This window comes from Heterocephalus glaber, unplaced genomic scaffold (genome assembly GCF_053883595.1).
Source record: "Heterocephalus glaber isolate CG9 unplaced genomic scaffold, H.glaber_assembly_v1.0 deba00001673, whole genome shotgun sequence".
Taxonomy (NCBI): Eukaryota; Metazoa; Chordata; class Mammalia; order Rodentia; family Bathyergidae; genus Heterocephalus; species Heterocephalus glaber.
Genome location: NW_028258410.1, coordinates 8,715,335 through 8,739,806, shown reverse-complemented (window position 1 = coordinate 8,739,806; position 24,472 = coordinate 8,715,335). Strand labels below are relative to the sequence as shown.

Sequence of the window (24,472 nt, the reverse complement as noted above, 5' to 3'; positions counted from 1 at the left end):
ACACCCCAGAACGGCCCACCAAACTGGCACATCTCAGAACCTGACAGCATACATAGCCATTGCTGCTGGACCTTGTGGGGACTGGCCGTCACAGACAGGCAGGGGCTTGTAGGGCCTGGGCTGGTCTGGGGAGAGCTCTGCCTCTTCCTCACTGCACACCCCAGTTAACCTGTCGGAGCCTCAGTCTGCCCCTCTCTAAAGTGGGGATGATGTTGCAGCGGTCACTTGCTTTGCCATTGCAGAGGGGAAACCAGCCGAGGCATGTAAGTCACAGCGCACTCAGGGGTCACTGTCAGAATCACCGCCCTCCTCATCCTCATCCTGGCGTGGCTCCAAGCTGCTCCTCTCTTCTGTCTCATTCCTGCACAAGTCTGGCTCTGTAAGTTGCCTCTTGACCTTGCAAAGATGGTGAAAGGTGCCCCAAGTGCTCCTAGGGCATCCCCATCACCGGCTTCGGGGTGCTTACCCTCAGCTGCCCACCACCCAACTCCGACAGTAGGGACCAGGCAGGAGGAGGCAGCAGCTGTTTAAAGGGGGTAAAACCCTGTCCTAGCCCAGGGTCCATGTGCCACTGGAGTGTGCCCACCCCACCCCCAGGGTGGAGATGGCCATACTCAACCAGGGTGGTCCTGAGTAGATGGCAGGGCATTCTGCCTGAGCCTCTGACCTCAGGAGCTGATGGTGTGCGTGGGGGTGCTTGAACCTCTCGGGGGCACAACATGGGTCAGTCTTAGAGAACTGGGGTGAGGGGAGTGGAGGGTGGTGGGCATCCAGGACCTTGAGCTGGTCCTAGGCCAGGCCTCCAGGGAAGGGACGGAGTCTGGTCAGCCTGGTCATCTCCGTAGCAACCATCCTGTCGTCCTTGTCCTGGCTTGGGGGCCACATGCCGCCGCACCCTTCCCTCTGCTGGCACAGTCGCTCTCTTCAGAGGTAACCATGGTAACGCCTTTGTTGTGGAGGCCAGCTGCCTCCCTCCCATCTCGGCTCTCTTCTAGAGCAGCACAGGGCGCTCCTTCTCAGTCCTGCCACATCTCCACAGCCCAGCTGACAGTGGGCCCACCAGTGAGCTGAGGCAGTCCCTGGGATGGGGGGCTGGAAAAGAGGCCTGGGCCCCTGCCACAGAGGCCCCATTCACTCATTAGCACCGCAGTATTTATGAGGGCAGAGTATCTGCCTAGGGGCCACAGAAGTAGCCAAGGGTGGCCCCTGCCTTCAAGTCACCCTTGGTCCTGCTAAGGGAGACCTGTGTGTTACACACACACACTCTGCTGGAAGTGGAGAGACACATTCCAAGGAGGGAGTGCTGGCCCTAGGGCTGGCTCTGTAGAAGAGGCATGCTCAGTGCATCAATGTGCTGTGGGATCATGGGTAACTGATCAGTGTTCTTGCGGTTTCAGGGGACCTATACCTTTTTGACTCCACCTTAAATTGACTTGAGCAGAAGAGAAAATGCAGTTGTTCAGATGACTGAAAAATCTAGGCTAGATCTTACAGCTGGTTCCAGGTGGCTCAGTGGTATTTGCTCTTATTCCTTCCAATCTTTGGCTTCATTCCCATGTTCCTTGCTCCTCAGGTGGCAAGACCCTTACCAGCAGTCCAAGGCTTCAATCTGGGGTGGTCTGTAGGCAGATGAGAGTCGTTTGACTTCTGCTCTGTTCTCTGAAGCTGCAGTGAAGCCCAGAGCTGAGCCTCCTAGGACAGGACAGGGCCATATGCTCTCCCCAACCAGTTGCTGAGTCTGAATAGCCGCTTGGTGCATTCACTCCATTTATCACAAACCAGAGTCCCAGTTCAAATGGCATAAGGGTGCGGGAACACTCCTTTGCAAAGGAAACTCTGGGTGCTCACAGGTTTAGAGAGGTTAGATAACTTGTCCAAGGCCTAACACCGGGTAGGGATACAAGCTCCAGGTGCGCCACCTGAGCTTCTGGGCATGCTGGCGGGGCCAAGGGAGGCCAGCGGAGGGCTTTAAACGGGAGAGTCAGGGCTGCAGTTGGAGGGCTATATTGACGCGGGATTTTGGTAAGCGACGAGTGGCAGGCAAAGGCGGGAGGATGATATTTGGCATTTACCCCGTTCCCAGTATCTGGAGGACCCCCCCCCCGACACACACACACACACACACACACACCCCACCCCACCCCCCACCCCCCCGGGAGGACAGTGGAGGGACGAGTCTCCCAGCGCCCGAGCCGCAGAGCGCCTCCGCCCGGGACCACCTGACTCACTGTTTGTAAACTCGCATTTTCCTCGGCCACGCCCTTTCCTCCTCGCTCGCCCCTCCCCGGTCAGTATCTGCATGACTCCACCTCTCCCCTGCAGTGATTGGTTATGTGTGCAGTCATTCCTCCGAGTAGGCGGGATTCCCGAGGGGGGGCGGGGAGAGGTCACCCGGGCGACGTGAGCAGCATAGTCCCGCCCTCCGGTGCGGCCTTCGGGCCTGAGGCTGATTGGGTGAGCGATGTCCTACGCGACAGCGCCAGGCGCGACGAGTGGCTGTACGCGCTGTCGGTCGGCGAGGCTGCGGGCCGCACTTCCGCCTCGGTGTCAGTGGGTCGCGGGCTGAGAGCTGCGGTTTTCTGGCCTTGGGCCGGGCTCGGCGGCAGCGGGGCTCGGCAGTGCAGGAGGCAGGGATCTCGTCCAGGTGGGTGGGACGCCCTCAGGCCGAGGCCGACCCCAAGAACTGGGGAAGGACGGGGCTCACGAGGCCGTCGCGGACCGGGTCTAGGCCGCTGCTGGCGCCCGGGGACTAGGGGAGGAGTTAGGGTCGCGGCCTCGGGCTTCGGGCTCCCCGCCCGCGCCGAGCAGCGAGGTCTGCGGGCTCCCGTCCACCCTGGAGGACACCCCCGCCCTCTGCGGCCGGGTGGGCCCAGGGCGCCCCGGCGAGTTCCCGCGGGACGTGGGTGAGGCCGGGAGGCAGGGCCCGCTGTGTGCGCGCGGCGGGCAGACCCCGAGCGACCCCGTCCTCCCTGCTCTCGGGGACGCCACCTGTGCCTGTCCCCTCCCTCGAGCCACCTCGTGTGACCCCCACCCCCACCCTCTTTGTTTCTGCCTTTGAGTCGCGAATGCTGGCCAACTGTGCGTACCGTTGGGAACTTTTTACCCAGCGAGTGTTGGGTAGTCTGATTTCTAGGCACCCTTGGCCTGAGGGGTTCTGTCCTGAACACAGGGAACGAGCTCGGACTGAGTCACAGCGTTTCCTGGGGCTGCCGTTGCGCACCTGCAGAAGTAGTCTCAGTACTTGCCGATTGACACAAACTTCTGAATGCTGTTGCCGGCCTGGTGGCAGCCATGCTACATGACCTGCCAGCCCCTTGGAGCTGTTGAGGGAACAGCTGGAGAGGAAGGTGCCCCGGGACAAGGGTTCTCATCGCTGCTGCCTTGCTTCTCTCTCCCAGCCTCATTCCCTGTCTGGCATGTGACATCTGCTTTGGCTGGTGTGAGGAGCAAATGGAAGCATCTCTGCACCCCTGTGGCACACAGGTGCTCCAGTGTTAATTCACTTTTCCCTTGTTGGGGCCAGGAACCTGGAGGGTGGCACTTCCTCCTTTGCGGCACAGTGCCTGCCACGGTGCTGTCATCAAAACATGATGATGAGGAAATGGGTGGCTGCATCTCGTAGAATTTACCTTCCTTGTTTACCTCACGTAGCCTTCTGTTAATAGCTCTTAGGGCCAGGGATTTAGCTCAGTGGTAGTGCGCCTGCCTTCCAAGCACAAGGTCCTGAGTTCGATCCCTGGTACAGGAAGAAAAAAAATGGCTTTTATCTGAGGGGGTGATAAAGTGTTTAACAGTTATTGTTCCAGATTGTTTTTTGGTTTTTTTTTGTACTGGGGATCAAACTCGGGACCTTGCACTTGCGAGTCAGGCGGCAGAACCACTGAGCTAAAGCCCCGGCCCTGTTCCAGTTTGTTGTGAGAACTGTAGAGTCACCTTACTCATGTGAACCTTATAGCAATTTACTAGACAGGCGCCAGCTTTATCCTCTGATCATTTGGGAGGAAACAGGAACAGAGGTTAAGTAATTTACTTCTGATTACACAGCAGTACATTATAGTTTAAAGACTTGAACCAAAGCAGTGTGGCTCCAGAATTCACATTCCTCTTTCTTCTGGCCTCGTGCATGCCAGGTGAGCACTCTACTACTAAGCAACACCAACACCCCCAGCTGGAGAGATGCCCCTCTGTGCCATGTTTTAATTAGTGGTACTGGGGAATACACTGCCTTTTTTTCCCCAATACTGGGGATCAAACTCAGGACCTTGCAATCGAGGTGCCACTGAGCTAAATCCCGGGCCCCCTACACTGCCTTTTAATACGAAGATTTTCATTTAAAACTTTTGTTATGGGCCGGGGATTTAGCTCAGAAATGCCACATTAAAAAAGAAACAAACTTTTGTTGAGAATATTCTAATCGTGCTGCGTACTATATGTCTGAACTGTGGTTCTTGGAGCACCTGTAACAGATTTTCATTTCTCATGTTTATAAAACCATTTTTTGTTTCTTGTACAATGAAATCCTCCCTCCATCTGGCCATCCAGCATTTTGCAGAAATACCCTTCTTGCTGTGCAGTGCCTTTGTTACTAGTGAAATTGTTGGTGTTTGTTGAGAGAAGAGGGTGAGTTTGAATGGGCAGGTGTGGATCCAGCTTCGAGGCTGAGGTTTTCCTTTCCATCCGAGTCTGTAGTCAGACCTTAGACGTATGCTTGGGCATTTCCTCTCCCTCCTCCCGGTGCATCTGGGGTGGTCAGACTCCTGTGCTTTCTGCTTTAATGAGCAGTGTTCTCTTTTTTTGTTGTTTTTTTGGTTTTTTTTGCTACCGGAGATCGAACTCGGGTCTGTGCGCTTGCGCAGCAGGCAGCGAAACCACTGAGCTAAATCCCTGGTGAGCAGTGTTCTCTTAATATTTGAAAAAGTGCCTCTTGGCTTTCATTCTCTCGTCTCTTCTTCATGTCCCTGGAAATGCTAGCAAAAGTTTCTTGGATGTTCCTTGAGACTTGCTCGACTTTTAAAGTCTTTTGATATTCCGCTGACTGAAAATTTAACATTCCCTTTTTTATGATGATTGATCTATTTCACATTCTATGCTGTCTGCAAGTTTACTGCATTTTGAAAATAATTCTTCTGATGTCTCAGAAAAGCCTTGTCCTCCTGGTTGTCCCTTTGGGGCCAGCCCGAGGCAGGTAGGGCAGCTGTCTCTGAGCAGCGGTGGTGATGGCCCTCAGTGGTTGACATCACAGCCTGAGATTAACTGTCTTGTGCAGGTGGGTGTGAGGGGTTGGGGGAGCTCAGGCTGGGGCCCTGGGTCTTGTCACCGGGGCTGTTTGGCAGGAGGAAGGTCACTGTTTGTCCACTCATATCTTTGGCTGTAAAATGGGTGATTGTGAGAAATGTATGTGAAAATACAGCATCAAGCGTCTGGTATGTTGTAGGCCCTCTGGACATCCTCGGTTCCCCTACCCAGGAGTGCTGAAGGTGACACCCTGTAATGACACTAGACACACACCAGTGCAGTCTGAAGAGGGAGCCGGGAAAATCTTTGGCCCGCAAACTTGTCTTCTGTTGGGAATTAGTTACTGTGGAATGAGGGACCATCAGGCGAGGGTCTTATGAGAAGATCCTCGGACAGTTGAGGCTGCGACTGCTGTGACCTGCTGAGGCCCTGTGGACTGCACTGCTGGGTGTGTGGCACTGTCTCCTCCTCATTGCTGTATTTCCACTTGCGTGTGGACACCTAACAGCGTTTAGTACTAATTGTTAAATGTAAGGATTAATTCCAAGATTTAGTGTGCTTCAAGGTTGATTTGTAACCTTGAGACTGAAAGGAAGTACTGTATTTGAACATGACTATTACAAAAAGTACTTAAATCCTAAGACTATTTAAGGTTCTAGTTTGACACTTTAAATGTAGTTTCCATGTACAGTAATTAATTAATGTTTGTGCCATCATTTTTGCCTTTTCAAAATGTTTTTGCTAATACATTTCATCTGTTAGTGTCACAGCCTCATCAGACTGCTTGTTTGGGTTCAAGCTGTGATGTGGGAGTGAGCCTCCCTTGGGCCACACCTGCAGCTCTTGTTAATAAATGTGATTAAGCAGCTCACTGCGGTATTTCCATGAACTTCACGACATTCTTCCCTTTTCTTCCAAATCCCAGAATAACGTGGGGTCACTTGGCAGAATTTCAAAGCGCTCATCTCTTTCAGCTGGAACTTCTGGTAGTACAAATACCACAGTCTGAGTCAGGCTCAGGGGAAGTGAGGCTTCAGAATGGACTAGATTTGAGGATGTGTGCATGTATGGACTGTTCCTTGGTGTTTGTGGGTCTTTCTCCTTTGCGGTGGAATGCCTGTTGGGTTAGTTTTGAGAAACATGCTGCAGGCTTGTAGCCTGTGCCTGAGGAATGCTGGATGGACGGGAAGGGCAGTGCCTGGCCTTGGTCTGGGTATTAGGCCTGTGCCTCCTGGCCTGGCTCTGGGGTCTGGAGCCTCTGTCCTTGCTGCCGAGCCATGCGTCATTCCAGGGGCTCTCAGCTGATCTCAGCACAGCCAGGTCCTGAGTACAGACCTTTCCCGGAGAGGCTGGGACCACTAGAAAGCTGGCCAGAGAACAAACTTTCTGGGCTGTCGGGGGTGCTTAAGGGTCGGTAGGGTGGCTGGGCTGAATCTGGATTCTAGAACATGCCGAAGCACCCCAGGGTTGGGGAGAGGGAGGCAGCGGTGGTGGCACGACAGGTATGCAGTTAATGTGTTTTACTGAATAAAGGAAAGGCTTGATGGGGCTGATTGTGGGAAAGGGCCAGCTACAGTCTGGTATTGTGCCATTGTGCTTGTCTAGAAGTGATCACCGTCACTGCCTTAAAACCAGGGTGAGGGGGCGGGGATGTAGCTCAGTGGCCCCATGCCTGCCTGGCAAACACAAGGTCCTGAGTTCAATCCCTGGTACTGCAAAACAAAAACAAAAAACAAAACAGGGTGAATGTGAGATCAGATATCCAGGCCAGGACCCCCTGTAGAGGGAGCAGGAGCACAGTTGGTGATGACAGTCGGTGTCAGATGTGAGCTAGAGTGTGGGGCCGCCCCAGAAACTGAGAGGACTAGGGCTAGGTCCCAGGTGTGTCTTGTGCCTGTGTATGCTTTCTCAGTGACCTGTGCAAAGTCAGTCCTCTGGGTTGAGGTGGGGTTGACAGGTGGGGTGAGGAAGGCGCAGTCCTGGTGGCAAGGTGTCCCTGCAGCTCAGTGCAGCTGGCTGGGCTTGGGCCAGGCACTGAGGCTTGTTGGGTGGAAGGCTCTTGGGGCGACATGGATGAGCTATCACACCTGGACACCTGGGCAGCGTTGGGGAAGTGCAGGCTCCAGGCCCAGGTGCTGCCCTGAACTGGGCGTCCAGGAGTGATGTGGGTGTGGGTCACCTGCAAGGGGTCCCAGGCAGTGCTGTGGCCCAGAGCTGGGTCAGAACCCCCGTTTGGCTCAAGGACCCTCCGAAACTTAGTGAATAGTCGGAGTCTTCTTTCTGGGGGGAATGAGCACACACAGAACTTAGCATTCTTCCTTTTTTTTTTTTTGGTTGGTATCGGAGATCAAACTCGGGTGCTTCGGCTTGTGAGGGAGGCAGTGGAACCCATGAGCTAAATCCCCGGCCCTTCTTTCCTTTTTTTAAAGCAGGGAGGTGGGTGGGGGTGGGGGTGTTGGTTCAGGGATTTATTTTCCTGACGTCATTGTCGGTTGGAACACCCATCTCCTGCAGTGTCTTGGGCAGGTCTGATTTTACAATGATAAATTTCTCAGAACAGTAAAACCAGTTAGAAGGGACAAAGGGAGTTGGACAAGATGAGAAGGAAAGGCTTATAATGGAACCCGTATGAAAGGGCCAGGGTGCCAGAGGGGCCCTGAGGACATCCAGGGGACCCTGCAGGACAGTGGCCTTTGCCCAAAGCCTCCCTTACTGTCCTGTTCATGAGGCTTCGAGTTCTGCAGCTGCACATTCCCCCACGCTGCGCCCGCCAAGGCTGTTGATTTCCTCAGTCAGGGATGCACACGCAGCAGCGTGGGGAGGGGACAGATTCGCTTGTCTGATTCTGCTGTCCCCTTGGTAAGCTGTGAGCTGTAGGGAGCCTCCGCCCAGAACTTTCTCAGCACTCCCTCGGTGGCACTGGAACAGCTTTTTTCTGTGTTGCATGGTGATGAGGTTGATCAAAACAAGTGTTACTGAACGAAAGAGCAACATTCGACTCCTGTGTGTTGGAAATATGTTGTATTGGATCATAAGATAGTGTTCTTAAAGTGTGTGATACATTCTTGGCACTTACGGAGCTCAATACTGAGCTTTTTGATCAAGTTGAGGATGATATTTGAGGAAACTTATCATGGACAGTGGGCTTGAGACTGTCTCTTCAGGGACATCACAGCCCCCGTGGCTGCCTCTCAGGGACCCTGCTGAGCCTCCCCTTTGCCTCCTCTTTTTTTGTGTGTGCTGAGTGTTAAACCCATGGTCTTTGCACTGAGCTAAATCCCCAGCCTTTTTAAATTTAAGTTTTATTTCTATTTATTTTTTTGTATTAAATTCTTTTATTGGTACATCGTAGGTATACAACACAATTACATTTCTCATTGGGAATTGTACCTTTACATGATGCATCTTGGTTCTTATTTTTTCCCCATTCCTAGCCCTCCCTTCACCCAATCCACCCTTGCCTATTTACAAAGACTTTATTTCCATTTTTTCCATTTCTCTTCATTTTTCCTTTCCCTTCTTTCCTTTCCCCTGCCCCTCCCACTACCCCTACCCCTTTGGACCTTTTCTTCCTATTTTGCATTATCGATTATTCATTCTAATCATTGGTACATTTTAGGTATACAATATAATGACATTCATCATTGGAAATTTGCACCTTTACATAGTCTCTCTTGGTTCTTATTTTTCACCCTTGTCCACCCCTCCCTTCAACCCCTCCATTCCTCCCTATTTACAAAGATTTTGTTCCTATTTTTCCATTTTCTCATGTTAATCCCATTCCCTTCTATCCTTTCCCCTAGCCCTCCCACTTCCTTCCCCTTTGCCCCTTTTCTTCCTATTTCACATTACCTATTATACATTTAGTCCTTATTTACACTTTCAGTTTCTCACACCAGAGAAACTATTTGGTATTTATTCATGTGTGTCCTATTTATTTCACTTAAGAGTATTGCCTCAATGTGCATCCACTTAGCTATCAATGTCTCTAATTTCTCATTTTTTATGGCTGAGTAATACTCCATTTTATAAAAAAACCACATTTTCTTTATCCAGTCTCCAGTTGATGGGCATTTGGGCTGTTTCCAAGTTTTAGCTATTACAAACTGTGCTGCTATGAACATGGTGCACATATATCACTGTGGTATGATTCTTTTAATTCTTTGGGGAAGATCCCCAGCAGTGGAATAGCAGGGTCAAATGGGACTTCCAGTCCTAGTTCTTTGAGGTATCTCCATACTGATTTCCACAGTGCTTGCACCAGTCTACACTCCCACCAGCAGTGGAGCAGGGTTCCTCTTTCCTCACAACCCCGCCAACATTTGTTATTGGTTGATTTCATGATAGCAGCCATTCTTTCTGTAGTGAAGTGGAATCTCAGCGTTGTTTTCATTTGCATCTCTCGAATGACCAGTGATGTTGAATATTTTTTCATGTATTTTTTTGCTATTTCTACTTCTTTGAGAAATGTCTGTTCATTTCAGATGCCCATTTTTGGATTGGGTCTTTAAATTTGGGAGGTCTGATCTTTTTAAGTTCTTTATAGATTTGAGATAGTAGACCTTTGTCTGAGGAAGAGCAGGTGAAGATTTTTTCCCACATTGTGGGTTGTCTCTTCACACTGCTGGTGGTTTCTCTTGCTGTGCAGAAGCCTTTTAATAAGAAGAGATCCCACTTGTTGATTGTTTGTGCTAGTTCATGGGCAACTGAGGTTTTGTTCATAAAATCTTTTCCTGCACCAATGTCTTCAAAGGTTCTACCTAACCTCTGTTCCAACTGGTTCAGAATTTCTATTTTAATATTTAGATCTTTAATCCGTTTTGATTTTAGTTTAGTGCATGGTGAGAGATACAGGTCTAGTTTTAATCTTTGGCAAGTTGAAACCCAGTTTTTCCAGCACTATTTATTAAAGAGGCTATCTTTCCTCCAGTGAGGGTGTTTGGCTCCTTTGTCGAAGATGAGGTGGCTGAGTGTGTCTGGCATTGTTTCTGCATCTTCTGATCTGTTCCACTGGTCCTCAAGTCTGTTTCTTTGCCAGTACCATGCTGTTTTTATCACAGTAGCTTTGTAGTATAGTTGCAGGTTGGGGATTGTGATACCCCCTGCCATGTCTCTGTTACCTAGAATTGCTTTTGCTATTCTGGGTCTCTTCTTCCAAATGAATTTTTGGATTGTTTTCTCAAGGTCCATGAAGTATACTGCTGGGATCTCAATTGGAATTGCATTAAATCTATATAGCAGTTTTAGAAGTATGGCCATTTTCACTATATTAATCCTTCCTACCCAGGAGCAGGGGATGTCTGTCCATTTTCTGATATCATCTTCAATCTCTCTTTTCAGAGTGCCATAGTTTTCAGAGAAGAGGTCTTTGATTTCTTTCATTAGGTTGATTCCTAGGTATTTCAGTTTTTTGGATGCTATTATGAAAGGAATTATTTGCCCTATTTCTCTCTCAGTGAGTCTGTCATTGGTGTAGAGGAAAGCTATTGATTTTTGTGTGTTGACCTTGTAACCAGCTACTTGACTGAATTTGGTTATTAAGTCTAGAAGACTTTTGGTGGAGTTCTTGGGGTCTTCTATATAGAGTATCATGTCATCTGCAAATAATGACAATTTGACTTCTTCATTACCTATCTTTATTCCTTTTATTTCTTTCTCTTGTCTAATTGCTGAGGCTAATGTTTCCAGAAGTATATTGAACAAGAGTGGTGATAGTGGACATCCTTGTCTTGTTCCTGATTTTAGTGTGAAGGATTTCAGTTTTTGACCATTTAGTATGATATTGGCTGTTGGTTTTTCATAGATGGCTTCTATCAGTTTGAGGTAGAGAGCATCTATTCCAATTTTTTGTAGGGTTTTTATCATAAATGCATGTTGGATTTTGTCAAATGCTTTTTCTGCATCTATTGAGATAATCATATGATTTTTGTCCTTGGCTCTATTGATATAGTGTATTACATTGATTGATTTTCGTATATTGAACCATCCCTGCATCCTTGGGATGAATCCCACTTGATCAGGGTGTATGATCTTCTTGATGATCTTCTGCATTCTGTTTGCCATTATCTTATTAAGGATTTTTGCATCTATGTTCTTTAGGGAGATTGGCCTATAGTTCTCTTTTTCGGTTGGGTCTTTCTCTGCTTTGGGGATCAAGGTGATGCTTGCTTCCAGGAATCAATTCGGGAGTATTTCTTTCCTTTCAATTTCATTGAAGAGTTTAAACAGTAGTGGCAGCAGTTCCTCTCTAAATGTCTTGTAGAATTCAGCAGTGAAGACATCAGGGCCCGGGCTTTTCTTAGTTGATAAGTTTTTAATTACATTTTCAATTTCATTGGTTGATACTGGGTTGTTCAGAATTTTTAGGTCTTCTTCATTCAACTTTGGTAATTCGTATTTATCTAGGAATCTGTCCATTTCTTCTGTATTGTCCATCTTATTGGCATATAGGTTCTGGAAGTAGGTATTGATGATCCTCTGGATTTCTGCTGGGTCTGTTGTAATTTCACCCTTTTCATTCCTAACTGCATGGATTTTGGCCTTTTCTTTCCTTTTTCTGACAAGGTTGGCCAAAGGTTTGTCAATTTTGTTGATTCTTTCGAAGAACCAACTCTTGGCTTCATTGATTTTTTTTTGTATCGTTCTCTTAGTCTCCATTGCATTGATTTCTCCTCCGATCTTTATAATTTCCTCCCTTGTATGAGCTTTGGGGTTGTCCTGCTCTTTTTCTAGAAGCTTGAGGTTCAGCATCAGGTTGTTAAATTGGGCTCATTCTGTTTTCCTAATATGTGTATTCACTGCTATGAATTTTCCTCGTAAGACTGCTTTCATTAAATTTTGAAACAGGGTCTCATTAAGTTGCTGAGTTGCCCAGGTTGATCTCGAACTTGTGACCCTCCAGCCTCAACCGCCCAGAGTGCTGGGATTACGGGTGTGTGCCACCAAGCCCAGCTCCCTTTTGCCATGTCTTAGGCTACCCTGCTGGCATTGAGAGTGGGAAACACTGGGCAACTAATGCTGTTGTTTCCCTTGCTTTTCTCAAATCTACAAACTTTCTGTTTCCTGCACTAATTCCAAATACAAATTCTTTTTGTGATGGCTGAGAAAATTGGCTGGCTAGTGCAGACTTAATACCTCGAATTAGTGGTTGGCGACTTGTGCGTTCATTGCCATTTTATTAGAATGGAAAGCTGAACTGGGTTCTTCAGTTAAGCAGCTGTAAGTGCTGAGTACAATTAAGCAGCTGAGTTTGTGATGAATTTCATATGGCCCAGACTAAGAATAGCCACAGGATCCTGAGGAAGGCTGAGATGCCGTGAAAGCTGAGGAAATGGAGAACATAAAGCCTATTGGTATTGCCCTCAAAAGAGCACTATAATGGCTCTTATACAGTTGGACATCACTGTGTTTGCGGAAGGATAAGGAGCTAGTATTCGATGAAGGTCCCTCTCAGCTCCTCCCCATCATCAAGCTAAACTTAAGGGCAGAGTCGGGCACCATGTGCCTTCCCCAGTGATGATGTGCAGGCTGGGCCAGAGGCAGCATGTCACACACACTTTGTCTCTAAAAAAGGTTTTCGTTGTCAGTAGAGAAGAGATTGTTTATTTGATTCTAAATTTATTCAAAATCTGTAAAAATAGCCAGTAAGCTTTTACAAGGACAGGAATATTAGCACTCAGTCTTTCCTTAACAATTAGCAAGAGCATGTTTCTGTGACTGCAGAGTGAGAAATGCATGGTGGTTCTGGAGTAAGGATGAAGATGGCCTGTCCAGGTGGCCCTCTGTCACGTCCCATTGAAAGGCTGGCCTTTGCAAGGGTGCTGTGGCGTGTCAGCCAGCTCTGCTGCTGCCACCTCCTGAGTGGGCCTGGATTTGTCAAGTCCCTTCTCTGACTGCTGCCCACCTTCATTTTCTCCTGCCTTTTGAGGGCTGTTGAGTGCTCTAGGCTGAGAAATGGTCAGCTCAAGATCCCATGATGGCCCAGCCCAGGAGGCCCAGGGCTGTGCTCTGAGGCAGTGTGGCTGCTGAGGAGTTACATCGAAAGCTCACCACTCCGTCCCACCTGCACATTTCCTGGGGTCATAGTCACCGGTGGCCAGTGGCAGGTGCACTGGCCAGAGCAGATTCGAACCCTCTTAGACCTGAACTGACACCATGAGATGCTGCGCCTTTTTTCAGTTAATGTTTGCAAAAAGCCAAGACTGGCATAGAGGTCCCCTGGTCTCATGGGGCCAAGGTATTCAGCACCTAAGTGGACCTCTGAAGTTAGAAGTACTGAAGAAGGTGGCCAAGAAGCATTGTCCACTCAGAGTGGCCTTGCTTCAGTGGAGAGAGGTGAGGCCCCTGAGCGGCTGTAGGACCCCCTGGCGTCTTACTTAGGAGGTGCTGACGGAGAGAGCCTGGGCTCCCGCCACTTTCCAACTTGGCCACGGAACCGCTGGCATTTTCTGCAGTGTGCTCAGACAATGCAGCAGACTTTGTCTTATTTTTGTGTGTGTGTGGTACTGAGGGTTGAACTCAGGACCTTGTGCTTATGAGGCAGGCAGCAGCACCACTGAGCTAAATCCCCAGCCCCAGGCATTGTCTTGCTGTTCCCTGCTTTAGCTTTCCCGTTCTCCATCCCTGATTGTGACCTTCTGCCCTTTAATTTCTACAGAGAGCTGCTTCTGCCCACTGTGCGATAGGCTATCAACCTAAGGTTCACAAGTAACTCTTATTTCCTGTTTGCGCTCTGATAACATTTCAGTGTTGCTGTAGCATCCGTCTGGGGGTCTGACAGGCCGATCTCTGGGGGATGTGGCCAGGTTGTCCCCACCAGGTCACCGATGTCCCTCAGGGAAAGAGTGGACCTGTGGGAATGTGCTGGTGACCTTGGCTGGCCTAGCCAACTTCTGTTCTGCCCTGCATTGTGAGTGGGCTTGTCTGTCAGCCTTCAGCTTTAGTGCTGTGGGGCGGTGGGGGCCTGGGAACAAAGGTACCGCACCAGGAATGTGTTGTCCATGGCTGCTGCTCTGTCTGTCTGTATCTGACTTGTTCTTCTGGAAGTGGGCTATGTGGCTCCTGGCTTGAGCATGTGTGGAAGTAGAAGAGCTTGCCACTGCTCAGGCTCTTGCAAGGATTTCCTGCACCTCCCTTGAGGGAGCTTGCCTTGTGGTCATCGGGCTGTGTTGCCTCTTGGGGCAGGACTGGGCCTGTGGAATGTTCCCTGTGTGGTAGTGTGTCCACTCCCAGCCCCGCAAGGGCGCAGGAACTGGGGAACCAAGTTCCTCATAGAAGTGAGCTGGAGAGTTTATGCTATGTTATTTTGAATTGTCAGCAGGAAAACAACCCCTGAAGTTGGAGAATTAGGTGGGATTGGGGCCTTTCTAAGCTAGAATCCTATCGTCTCATGTAATGGGAGCTTTCTCCTTTTCAGCAAAGTGCTGCACAGGGTGCTGGCCAGTGTGGGTGAGCTCGGCACATGTTTCTTCTTAGTCCTCCTGGTTGTGGATTTGTAAGTTATGAAATAGATTTACATTATTTGTAATAATTTAAACAGAATCAATATGTAACCTCAAAAGTGGCTTTAGAATATTTGCATTATGAGTTTGCTTGTCTAGGTTGTCCTGCTGGTTTTAGATTTTGTTTTGCAGTACTGGAGATTGAACCCAGGGCCTTGTGCGTGCTAGGCAAGTGCTCCACCACTCAGCTGCATCACCCGCCCTGATTCGTTTATTTTGAGGCAAGATCTCTTTAAATTACTCAGACTGGCCTCAAACTTGTGGTTCTTCTGGCTGGTCCCACGTAGCTTAGATCATAGGCATGCAACACCTTGCTGGTTTCCCTACCTGTTTTTTTTTTTTGGTACCAGGGATTGAACTCCTCAGGACCTTGTGCTTTCGAGGCAGGTCGTGGAACCACTGAGCTAAATCCCTGGGCCTCCCTACCTGTTTTTGATAGATGAGAAGTTTAACACAATTAGGGTTTTTAGTGAGTTTAGGGTGGAAATCACCCCAGTCTCCTGCTCTTAGTCACTCATTGCCTAAAGTATTAGATATGTTTTTCTAAGAATAACATAAAGATGCATTTGTAAAGAGTATAAGACTAGAATATGAGTATTCATAGAGGTGGCAGGACATTTGGTTGGGAAAAGTTCTCGTGGGACAGCAGTTGCACAGAGAGGGCATCTTCAAGATGGGATAGTGGAACACATTTTTAAAAAGATGGTGTGGTGGGAACTCATTTCAAGGGTGGACGTTCTGTAGATGACGGAAGGAAGGGATGGGGAGATGCCCTGCTGGGTAGGACTTACAGCAGTGGTGTGCTTGGGAGCCATGTGATAGGAGGATGTGCCCAGCCTCCTGCCCTAGAGTTGCCCATGGAGGACAGGAGGGCATCATGGCCGGCCAGAGATGCCATTCTTAGCTAACTTCCTAGGTTTTTTTCTTTGGACTTAGGAAAGGGAGATACTGATTAGAATGAGCTGATAAAAGAAAAACAAAAGGCTCAAAGTCCTTTCCTTAGGCTCTGTCTCCCTGTGTTGTTTCTGAGAACAGAATATCTGCACATGTGCATGCTTTGGAAATGATGGTGCTGCCTTTAACAGATCTTTGATGGTGCCCTCAGCTTTGGCAGAGTACAAGTTACAAATCCTGACTTTGGTTCTTTGGTGCAAAAGTCTAAATTATGAGGGATCCAATGCACAGCTCTAAGCTGTGGCATTCCTGGGGGTGGGTCTGGGGTCAGAGACAACCCAGAGCCTGTGGGCTTCTGGGCAGCCAAGACCTGGGTGTGGGACCAGGCCTCTGAGGAGTCCAGAGGTGGGCAGACATGGAAGCACAAAGGCTACGGTTTAAATACGGAGCAAAAGACTCAAATTTGAGAGCTTGATTCCCAGTGCAGCGGTATTCAGAGGTGGGGCCAGAAAGGTAACTGATGAATTTATGGCTTTATGGCCTGGGGTGTGGGGTCGGGTGGGAGGAAGTAGGCACTGGGGGTGTGCTTTGAAGGCTATATCTTGTCTCCACCCCTCACTGTCTCCCTGCCTTTCCTTTGCTTCCTGGGTCCCATGAGGTGAATAGCTCTTCCATGAGGCCCTGACCACAGCCCAGAGTAATGGAGCCAGGGGACCATAAATCCTCAGAAACCATCAGCCAAAGTAAACCTTTCCTCCTTAAAGTTGTTTTCCTCAGGTATTTTGTCACAGTGATGAAAAGCTGACTGTCCTGGCTGAAGACCCTCTGGGGCCAAGTGTCTGGGAGGTAGTAGCCCCTCAGTCTGGCAGACTCCAGGTCACTCCTTGGGGGCTGCCCAACAAGGAGATCCTGAGAGCACAGGGCCAGCTTCTCAGGAGCTCCTTGTTTTCACCTGAGACCTCGCTCCCTGTGGACTGTCTGTGTTGAGAGTGAACGAAGTGGCAGTGGTTTTTCATTGGCAGCCTGCAGCAGCTGAGTAGTTTCCAGGTCCTGTGAGGGCCTTAGTGAGGAAGCTGTGGAATGTGTGCCTGTCTCCAGGGTGGCCTGAGGCCATGTTGGAGTAATCGTTGCTCTGTGGGCCAGTGTGAGTGTGCGGCCACCTGGAACTCATGGAGACTTATGGGAAATGTCTGCTGAGGACCTCAGTTATGCTTGGGTTCGAGGTCACCTGTTAGGAATGCAGCCACGGGTGATGGCAGTGTCCCGTTCAGCTGAGCTGTGTCTTCAGTGCGACCAACCTAACGTGTGTGCGTCCCACACCCTCATCTTAAAGACTTTCTGCAAAGTTTGCTTGCTTACCTTTGACATTAGGATGTTTGTTATAGGTCAGGAAGCATATAAAAAAGGAAAGCAACATGGCTTTTAAAGTGCTTTTTATTATGGGAGCTGTTACAGTCCAGCAAAGCGGGAAGATGAGTACAGTCTCCAGCCCACAGTCCTCCAGCTGAGGCCCATCTGTCCCATGAACCACCCCCAGGGTATCTTGAGGAACACTTGGACACGCTGTTATCCAGTCCGTATGTGTGAATGTCACGCTGCAGCTCCAGAGGGTGAGGCCTTCTAAAAGACCTGTTGTGCAACCTCAGAAAGAAAGGATCCCCATGGCATCAGTTGCTCACTCTGGGCTGAGTTGGGTGTGGTGACCCACACCTGTATACCTAGCAGTTGGGAGGCTGAGGCAGGAGGGTTGAAATTTCATGCCTAGCCTGGGCAGTGTAGTAGCTGAGTGAGACCCTGTCTCAAAAAAAAAAAAAAGCCACTGTCATGAACATTTCTTTGAGATCCATTTATGCGGTCTCTCTCCCTCCCTCCCTCCCTCCCTCCCTCCCTCCCTCCCTCCCTCCCTCTCTCCCTCTCTCCCTCTCTCCCTCTCTCCCTCCCTCCCTCCCTCCCTCCCTCCCTCCCTCCCTCCCTCCCTCCCTCCCTCCCTCTCTCCCTCTCTCCCTCTCTCCCTCTCTCCCTCTCTCCCTCTCTCCCTCTCTCCCTCTCTCCCTCTCTCCCATGATATGTTTAGCCAGACCCTATTCTGTGAACTGCCTTCAGTGGGTGGGAAAGCCAGAGGCTGGCTGGGATTTGGGCTTGGTTTTCAGGTGAGGCAGCACTGGTGGGCGACAGAGTCTTTCCCAGAGGTGCGTGTTGCATGGCATGTGGTGGTTCTGTCTTCGTTGATTCACTTCTAGAAAGTGCAGTCCCCTCGCCTGCTGCTTGGTGACACAGTGGGACAGATAGTGTGTTGAAGGCCAGCACGAAGGCAGGATGCAAAGTAATGCATTGGCGTGCTGGCATCATCCAGCTCACTTCTTTTTTTTAACTTTATGAACTCGGGCCTCAGTGTATTTGCTGTGTTTCAGTTGCTTGTAGTTTCTTGGTGCCAGGCGTCTCATCTTTGCAGTGGGAGCTTTTGGCTTGGCCTCATTTCCTCATCTGTTTTGTGCTGTTACAGCATTACCACAGACTGGGCAGTTTATCATAGAAACTTACTGGCTCACAGTGTTAGTCGAGGGCTTTCCTACTTCATTCCTTGATGGGAGGAGGGCAGGCAGAGCAGGCAGAGCTCAAGGGCCTTGCGCAGAGCCCTCCTCGGTAGCCTTTCCCTCTCGCCGGGGCCCTGCCTGAGGCCCACCTCTCAGCACCCTCACGCTGCTGTTCCTGCTGTTTGGACTGGCGCCTCAGTGTGCGGCACAGCTCCTCACCACCTGCAGGCCAGGGCGGATGGCTGGCTCCTACTGTCTCCCCTCCCAGGAGCCCTGGTCCCTTGTAGCAGATGCAAGCGGGCAAAAGCAGGCTTCCAGCCATGGGGGACGGGCGTGCAGTGTCAGAGAGGCATTAGAAGCTCAAGGCTGTTTCTGCGCTTTGTGAAGGACACAGATTAGGTGCTAGCGAGTGACGCTGTCTGTGCTGGTCTCCCATAGCTGTCCCAGGTGGGCAGTTCGGTGACTGGCTGGGAAGGTGGAAGCAAAGGGGAATGGTGAGAGTCTTCAGACAGCAGAGCAGAGGAGCAGCTCGGATTTACCTTCACATTCATGGACAGAGCCCCTGGGATGAGCTGTGTGGTGGTTTCCATGTCCCGAGCACCTCGTGGCCAGTCCAAGAGCCTGGCGTGCTGCCCACTTGGGACACCCTTGCCCCTCGAGTCGGCACTCAGAGTGGAGCAGGGACCAACAGTTAAGAGGAGGGCTCTGCTTATTTTCAGAAGTGAAACCTCTTGGGACAAGGTTGACATTTTGCTTCAGTGCTGTGCATTTCTAAGATGCTGCTCTTCTTGTGGGAGAAGTTAATGTGTATGCGCTTCAACATGTTGAGCCATCATGAATTTGGGAAAATTTAAGTTTACTTCAGTTTGTCTGTATGCAATCAACATATGTAGCAGTCTTAATTCTCTGGAATTGAAAAATTGGCTCAGGCCCAGAGGTGTGCTTACCTAGCCCTCTCTAGGCCCTGGGTTCAGTGCTCGGCCACACACACACAATTGGTTTGGGATAAGTGTGAAAAATACTTTGTCATAATTTCCCATTTCCTTGTAACTACCTGGTTCTGGTGACTTGCAGCAGAACTGGCCGTAGTGGGTTGGGGCCTAGATGGTAAACACCTCATCGAAACTGGTCTGCCTTTCAGCTGCTCACATCTCTTTCCCCAAATTAATATCTTACTGTTTTCTTCAATTTTTTTTGGGGGGGGTACCGGGGCTCGAACTCGGGTCCTTGGGCTTGCAAGGCAAGCAACGGAACCACTGAGCTAAATCCCCAGCTGTCTTACTGTTTTCTTACACAACTGTAAAGAATGATTTTTAAATATGACTCCTAAAATAATAGTCACTTACTGATCTGTTACTCATCAGTTGATCTTTACATTAGGAACACTTCCCTCATTTATACGGTTGAAGTCCTGTATTTGTTATGATAATACATTTTATTTCTTCACTTAGATGTAATTAAGATCAATTTCAAAATGGTAAATGGTTTTTTGGGGGGTTTTTTTTGGTAAGTAGGTATTTAAAAATGGTTTTTAAGGGGTTGGGGATTTAGCTCAGTGGTTCTGCTGCCTGTCTCGCAAGCGGAAGGACCCAAGTACCAAAAAAAAAATGGTTTTTAAACCATGTTTATTCTGGAAGCTAAGCATGCCAAACTATTTCTCCCCTTAGATCTCCAGTCAGCTGGATTTTTATGAAAAGAAAGATCATAGCTTAAAGTTGTTTCTGCTGCTGAAGCAGATCAGATACAATGATCCAATAGAAGACCAAGCACTGGGGCAGCGACAGAGCCGCTGCTGAAGGATGAATGGGGAGGAAGAGTTCTTCGATGCCGTCACAGGTGAGCTGAAAGGGGTGACCCAGAGGCCAGAGTGTGTGTGGGAGTCCACAGCACTCAGCGGGCCTGGCATGGGAGATGTGGCCTGGCTCAGTAAACAAAGCCAGGAGGGACTCGTTACATAAGGCGATGCCAGCTTGTAGGAAGAAAGTGATGTCCTTTGTCAGAGTTGGGGACCTTGGCTTTGGATCTTGGGAGATAGCATGAAGGGGCAGCAAAGTTCGAAGTTTTTGGAAGAGCCTCCTGGGGTGGATTTATTTGGATCCTGGAAGAAATGAGCTGTTTGAGTAAGATAGCCAATAGTCTTCTGTCACTTAATGATCAGAATTATTGGTCTTGCTAGGTGTGCCAGGTACGTATGCCTGTAATCCCAGCACTTGAGAGGCTGAGGCAGGAGGATTTCTGGTAGTTCAAGGCCAGCCTGAACTACATAGTGAGACCCTGTCTCAAAAAACAAACAGCTGGGCGTGGTGGCCTAGGCCTGTAATCCCACCACTCAGGAGGCAGAGGAAGGAGGATCTCCAGGAGTTTGAGGCCAGCCTGGGCTACATAGTGAGTTCAAGGCCAGCCTAAACTGCATAGCAAGACCCTGTCTCAAAACAAAACAAAACAAAACAAGGGCCGATTATTTAGCTCAGTGGTTCTGTTCCCTGCCTCACAAGCACAAGGTCCTGAGTTTGATCCCCTGTACCAAAAAAACAAAACAAAACAAAAAACAAAAAAACCCACCAAACAAATCAATCCCCAAATCACTGGTCTTCTGACTTCGTCTCTGTTTGTGTCCCTCACAGTGCACCCTAAAACAGCTCACTTGCCTTCACAGTGGTCTTGCCTCAGAGTTCAGATGCTCTTACTTTGGGAAAACATCAAGTGGAGATCTGCACGTGTGGGCCTGTGGGGTGCAGTGGGGGGCAGAGGAGGCTGCGCTGGCCGTTTGCTGGGAGCTGCCTGTCTTCACTGCTTGTCGCTGGGAGGGCAGAGGTACTCGAACCACAGAGGCCTGGATTCCTCACTTCAAGGCCATCAGGGGCTTATGCTCATCCCCAACTCTTGTGTCCCTCGGGTCAGTGTGGAGTGTTTGGTGAAATGATCCAAGTGACCATGGCTGGTGGAGAGGGCTGTAGAGCTCATTCTGCCCGTGTCCTTGTCCCTGGGTGTGGGAGCACCAGCCCGCCACCTGGAACACCACTGTGGGCTGCTCTTTGTGGTGGTCTGGAAAGGCTTCTGTAGCCACTGCCCTGCCGGGGTCTTTCCTGCTGTCAGCAGCTGCTCCCCAGAGGGGCCAAGGCCTGTGTTGAAGCCTCTCTTCCTCGGGCCCGCAGGAGAGCTCTTCGTTCCCAGTGTGGCTGCTGTGCCTCTGGATGCATTGTTGCTGCACGTGGGCTATTGCCTTACTCCTGTCTAAAACCCCAGGGGATGCAGACACTGAGCTCCCTTCCATCTTCCCAGGCGAAATTGCGTTTATTTTTATTGTTTTGTGGCTGAACTCCACTAGCTGTGTTTTTGTGGAGGTACTCCTGGGAGACGTGTTTGCTGTTGCACCTGCAACCCTTCCTGGTTGAATTCTTTCTTAGTGGAGGAGTCACTCAGCATTTGAACCTGGGGGGGCTCCTGCCCTCACCTGGAGTCCATACCTGTCACAGAGAGGTGGGCCTCCGTGCTCCTCCTCAGCCAGGAGTTGAGCGGAACGTTCCCTGTTGTCTGAGGACTCATGTAACTGGTACTTCTCTGAATGCCTCTGAACTTTTCAAATAAGTCCATCTTGGTTTTCCCCAGCGAGGGCTTCAGCCTGGTGCAATGTTTGGATGAGATCCACCATTGCAGAAGCCACAGTGGGCTGTGGAGACGTTGCTCTTGCGTGCAGTACTTCACTGTGTGTCCCAGCACTGAGGTGGATCAGGACCTTTATTGCTTGGGAAGCAGAATTAATTATTCCAAACGTGTCACTTAAAAACTATGTTGACTGGGTGTGGTGGTGCATGCCTGTATTCCCCCAGCACTTGGGAGGCTGAGGCAGGAGGATCACCAAGAGTTAAAGGTCAGCTTGAGCTACATAGTTAGACCCTGTCTCTAAAAACAAAAACAAAAACAAAAAAACTATGTAGAGATTTAGGTAGTCTGCTTGCACAGTCAAAATCTTGGTAGATTTTCACCTTCTCCAAGTCCAGTGGAAATGACCATTTTGCTTGTTTTGTGCAGGCTTTGATTCTGATAATTCTTCTGGGGAATTTTCAGAGGCGAATCAGAAGATCACTGGAATGATTGACTTGGACACCAGCAAAAGTACGAGGAGTGGGAAAAGTGGGGAGAGGCCCTCTCAGGAGAATGGGATTCAAAAGCACAGGTACGATGCCTCAACACACCGTTGTAGAGTTTTCTGGTTGCACCTGAGATCACCCCGTAAGGTGCTGCACAGGCACGGCCTCGGGTCTCCTGAGTGTCCAGCTGGAACAGCACTCCCGCCCCACCCCTGGGCTCCGGGAAGGCTCCTCCACACACCTTGGAAGTCAGTGAGGGCAGAGTTCGGATCGGTGACTTCCCCCAGCTGTGAAGTCCAGTACTTCCATCCTGGTCCAGGCCTGGAGTGCAGAACAGGCTTGCTGTGGGCCACGCTTCCTGCTGACTCTTGCAGACCCACCTGCTCTTCCATCAGTGAACTCATCCTCTTGTTTCTTCTGTTGTCCTATTGCGATACACTGGCCAGTGGCCCGGGGAGGACAGGAAGGGTTTGGTTAGCTTGCTGAGCAGGAACCTGTTCCATTTCTCTCTACCAGCACGTTCACACCCACATGAGATTTGGAGGACAGTGAGCAGTCTTCAGTCATTCTCAAGAGCAGCAGGAGTGCAGGCAGGACTGGCTGTCCATGGAGGCAGTGGGTGGGAGGTGGCGTGCTAGGCACCTACTAAAGAACTTTGGTTCCCGGGTCCCGCCTCGCCCTTGAGCTCCCCTCTGAATGTCAGCCACTTCTTGTGTGATGGGTCACCCAGTGCTCCGGGTGCTTCACTCTCCCTTTCTCCTGCCTTTACGTGCTCAGCAGTTGCAGGAACATCTCTGGTCCTGTGCCGCCCTGTCTGAGGTGGCGCACTCTCTCTGGACCTCTACCATCTCATCATAGTGCGTGGTGTCCTGTGACCAGCTGCTAGCAGTCAGCCCCGCGCCCCTGCCTCCCTCTCCCTGTCGCCGTGCTCTGATACTTTGGCCTCTTTAAGTACACCCGGACCCTTGGTTTCTCCCGTCTCTGCTGCATGCCACCCTCCCCTCCTGATTTCTTCCTGCCATGCAGTGGCATTTCTCAGTCAGACCTGATGGCCCCATGGCCTTCTCTCTGCCAAAAGCTGCCCCGCGCCCCTGGTCCTGAGGAACTCTGGGCAGCACTCCTTTTACTTGCAGAAGTGTCCTGGCTTGGACATTGAACTATAAAGTTGTCCTCTTTTTAGGACAAGGGCCAGTGTCCTTGCCTACCTCTTGTCCTTGGGGCTCAGCCCTGTTCATTCCTCTTCCAGCCACGGGGACCTCTTTTGGGGCCTGAGAAGCCTCCTGCCTGCCCTGGTTCTTGCCCACCCTTCTCCCTTGGCCTGGAGCCCACCTACCTTCATGTCTTTGTTCCTGTTCTTTGGAATTTCCTTCGGTGGTCATGCTCGATAGGTGTGGGGTGTACACCCATGTTCCCGGCACTGCAGAAGGCCAAGGCAGAAAGATTACAAGTTCAAGTCCAGCCTGGACAATTTAGGGACATAGTCTTGTCTCAAGCAATAAAAACCAGCCGGGGATGTAGCTCAGCTGGAAGGCCCTGGGTTCAGTCCTGAGCACCACTTGCATGCACAAATAGGGGTGCCCTTTGGGAACCCTCTGGCCTCTGCTGAGCTGTGTCCCCTCGTAACACCCTGGAGGTCTGCGTGGCATGCTGTATGGAGCCAAGAGTTCATTCACCATCTTTCCCCTTTCGCCTCAGCTGCCATACCTGCCCTCCCTCATATGCCCCTGGTACGAGCAGTGTTTTGAAACCGCTGCCCTGATGTCCCATGCCTGAGAGCGTCATCACATGGCACCTCAGGCATTAAGTTTTGAGGGTCAGAGCACCCAAGTCAAGGCCCCCTAGTTCAGATACAGCACCTCACTTCACAGTAGCTTCTCTGAAATAAGAGCTGCACAGAAAAATGCTGGGGTGGCCTTTGGGGAGCTGAGAGCAGCAGTGGGGACCAGGGGGCCACTCCGTGGAGTCTCCCACGCACCCCCACTCTGTGGGACCCCACCAAAGCCAGATCTCCACTCAGGTGCCCCCTCCCTCCCCAGATGGAGCCAGGGCTCTGGGCTCCACAGTGAGCAGGGCAGCAGGGTCCTCTCGTGGGTGGTTGGAAGATTGTTCGAGAAAGAATGCACCTTGGGAAAAATAAGCATGTGTCTAAAGGGCCTCAGTAGCTGGTTCCTGAAGAGGTTTTCTTATTCTACCCGTGGCGGCTCCCCCTGTCCACTGT

The 24,472-nt window shown here is 50.2% G+C and overlaps 1 protein-coding gene across 7 annotated transcripts in view; it reads left to right on the top strand.

Annotated features, from left to right (window-relative positions):
- The first annotated feature begins 2,453 nt into the window (after positions 1–2,453).
- Osbpl2 (oxysterol binding protein like 2) overlaps positions 2,454–24,472 on the top strand; it is a 45,808-nt gene continuing 23,789 nt past the window's right edge. Inside the window, exons 1-4 of one of the 7 annotated variants that reach the window (XM_087197690.1) lie at positions 2,531–2,644; positions 3,399–3,483; positions 19,831–19,999; positions 22,196–22,340. In XM_087197690.1, the coding sequence (XP_087053816.1) occupies positions 19,963–19,999; positions 22,196–22,340 (182 nt within the window). In that variant the 5' untranslated portion in view covers positions 2,531–2,644; positions 3,399–3,483; positions 19,831–19,962. Of the gene's footprint in view, positions 2,645–3,169; positions 3,484–19,830; positions 20,000–22,195; positions 22,341–24,472 lie in introns of all 7 variants that reach the window. The other 6 variants (XM_087197692.1, XM_087197691.1, XM_004841002.4 and 3 more) reach the window with 6 other exon arrangements.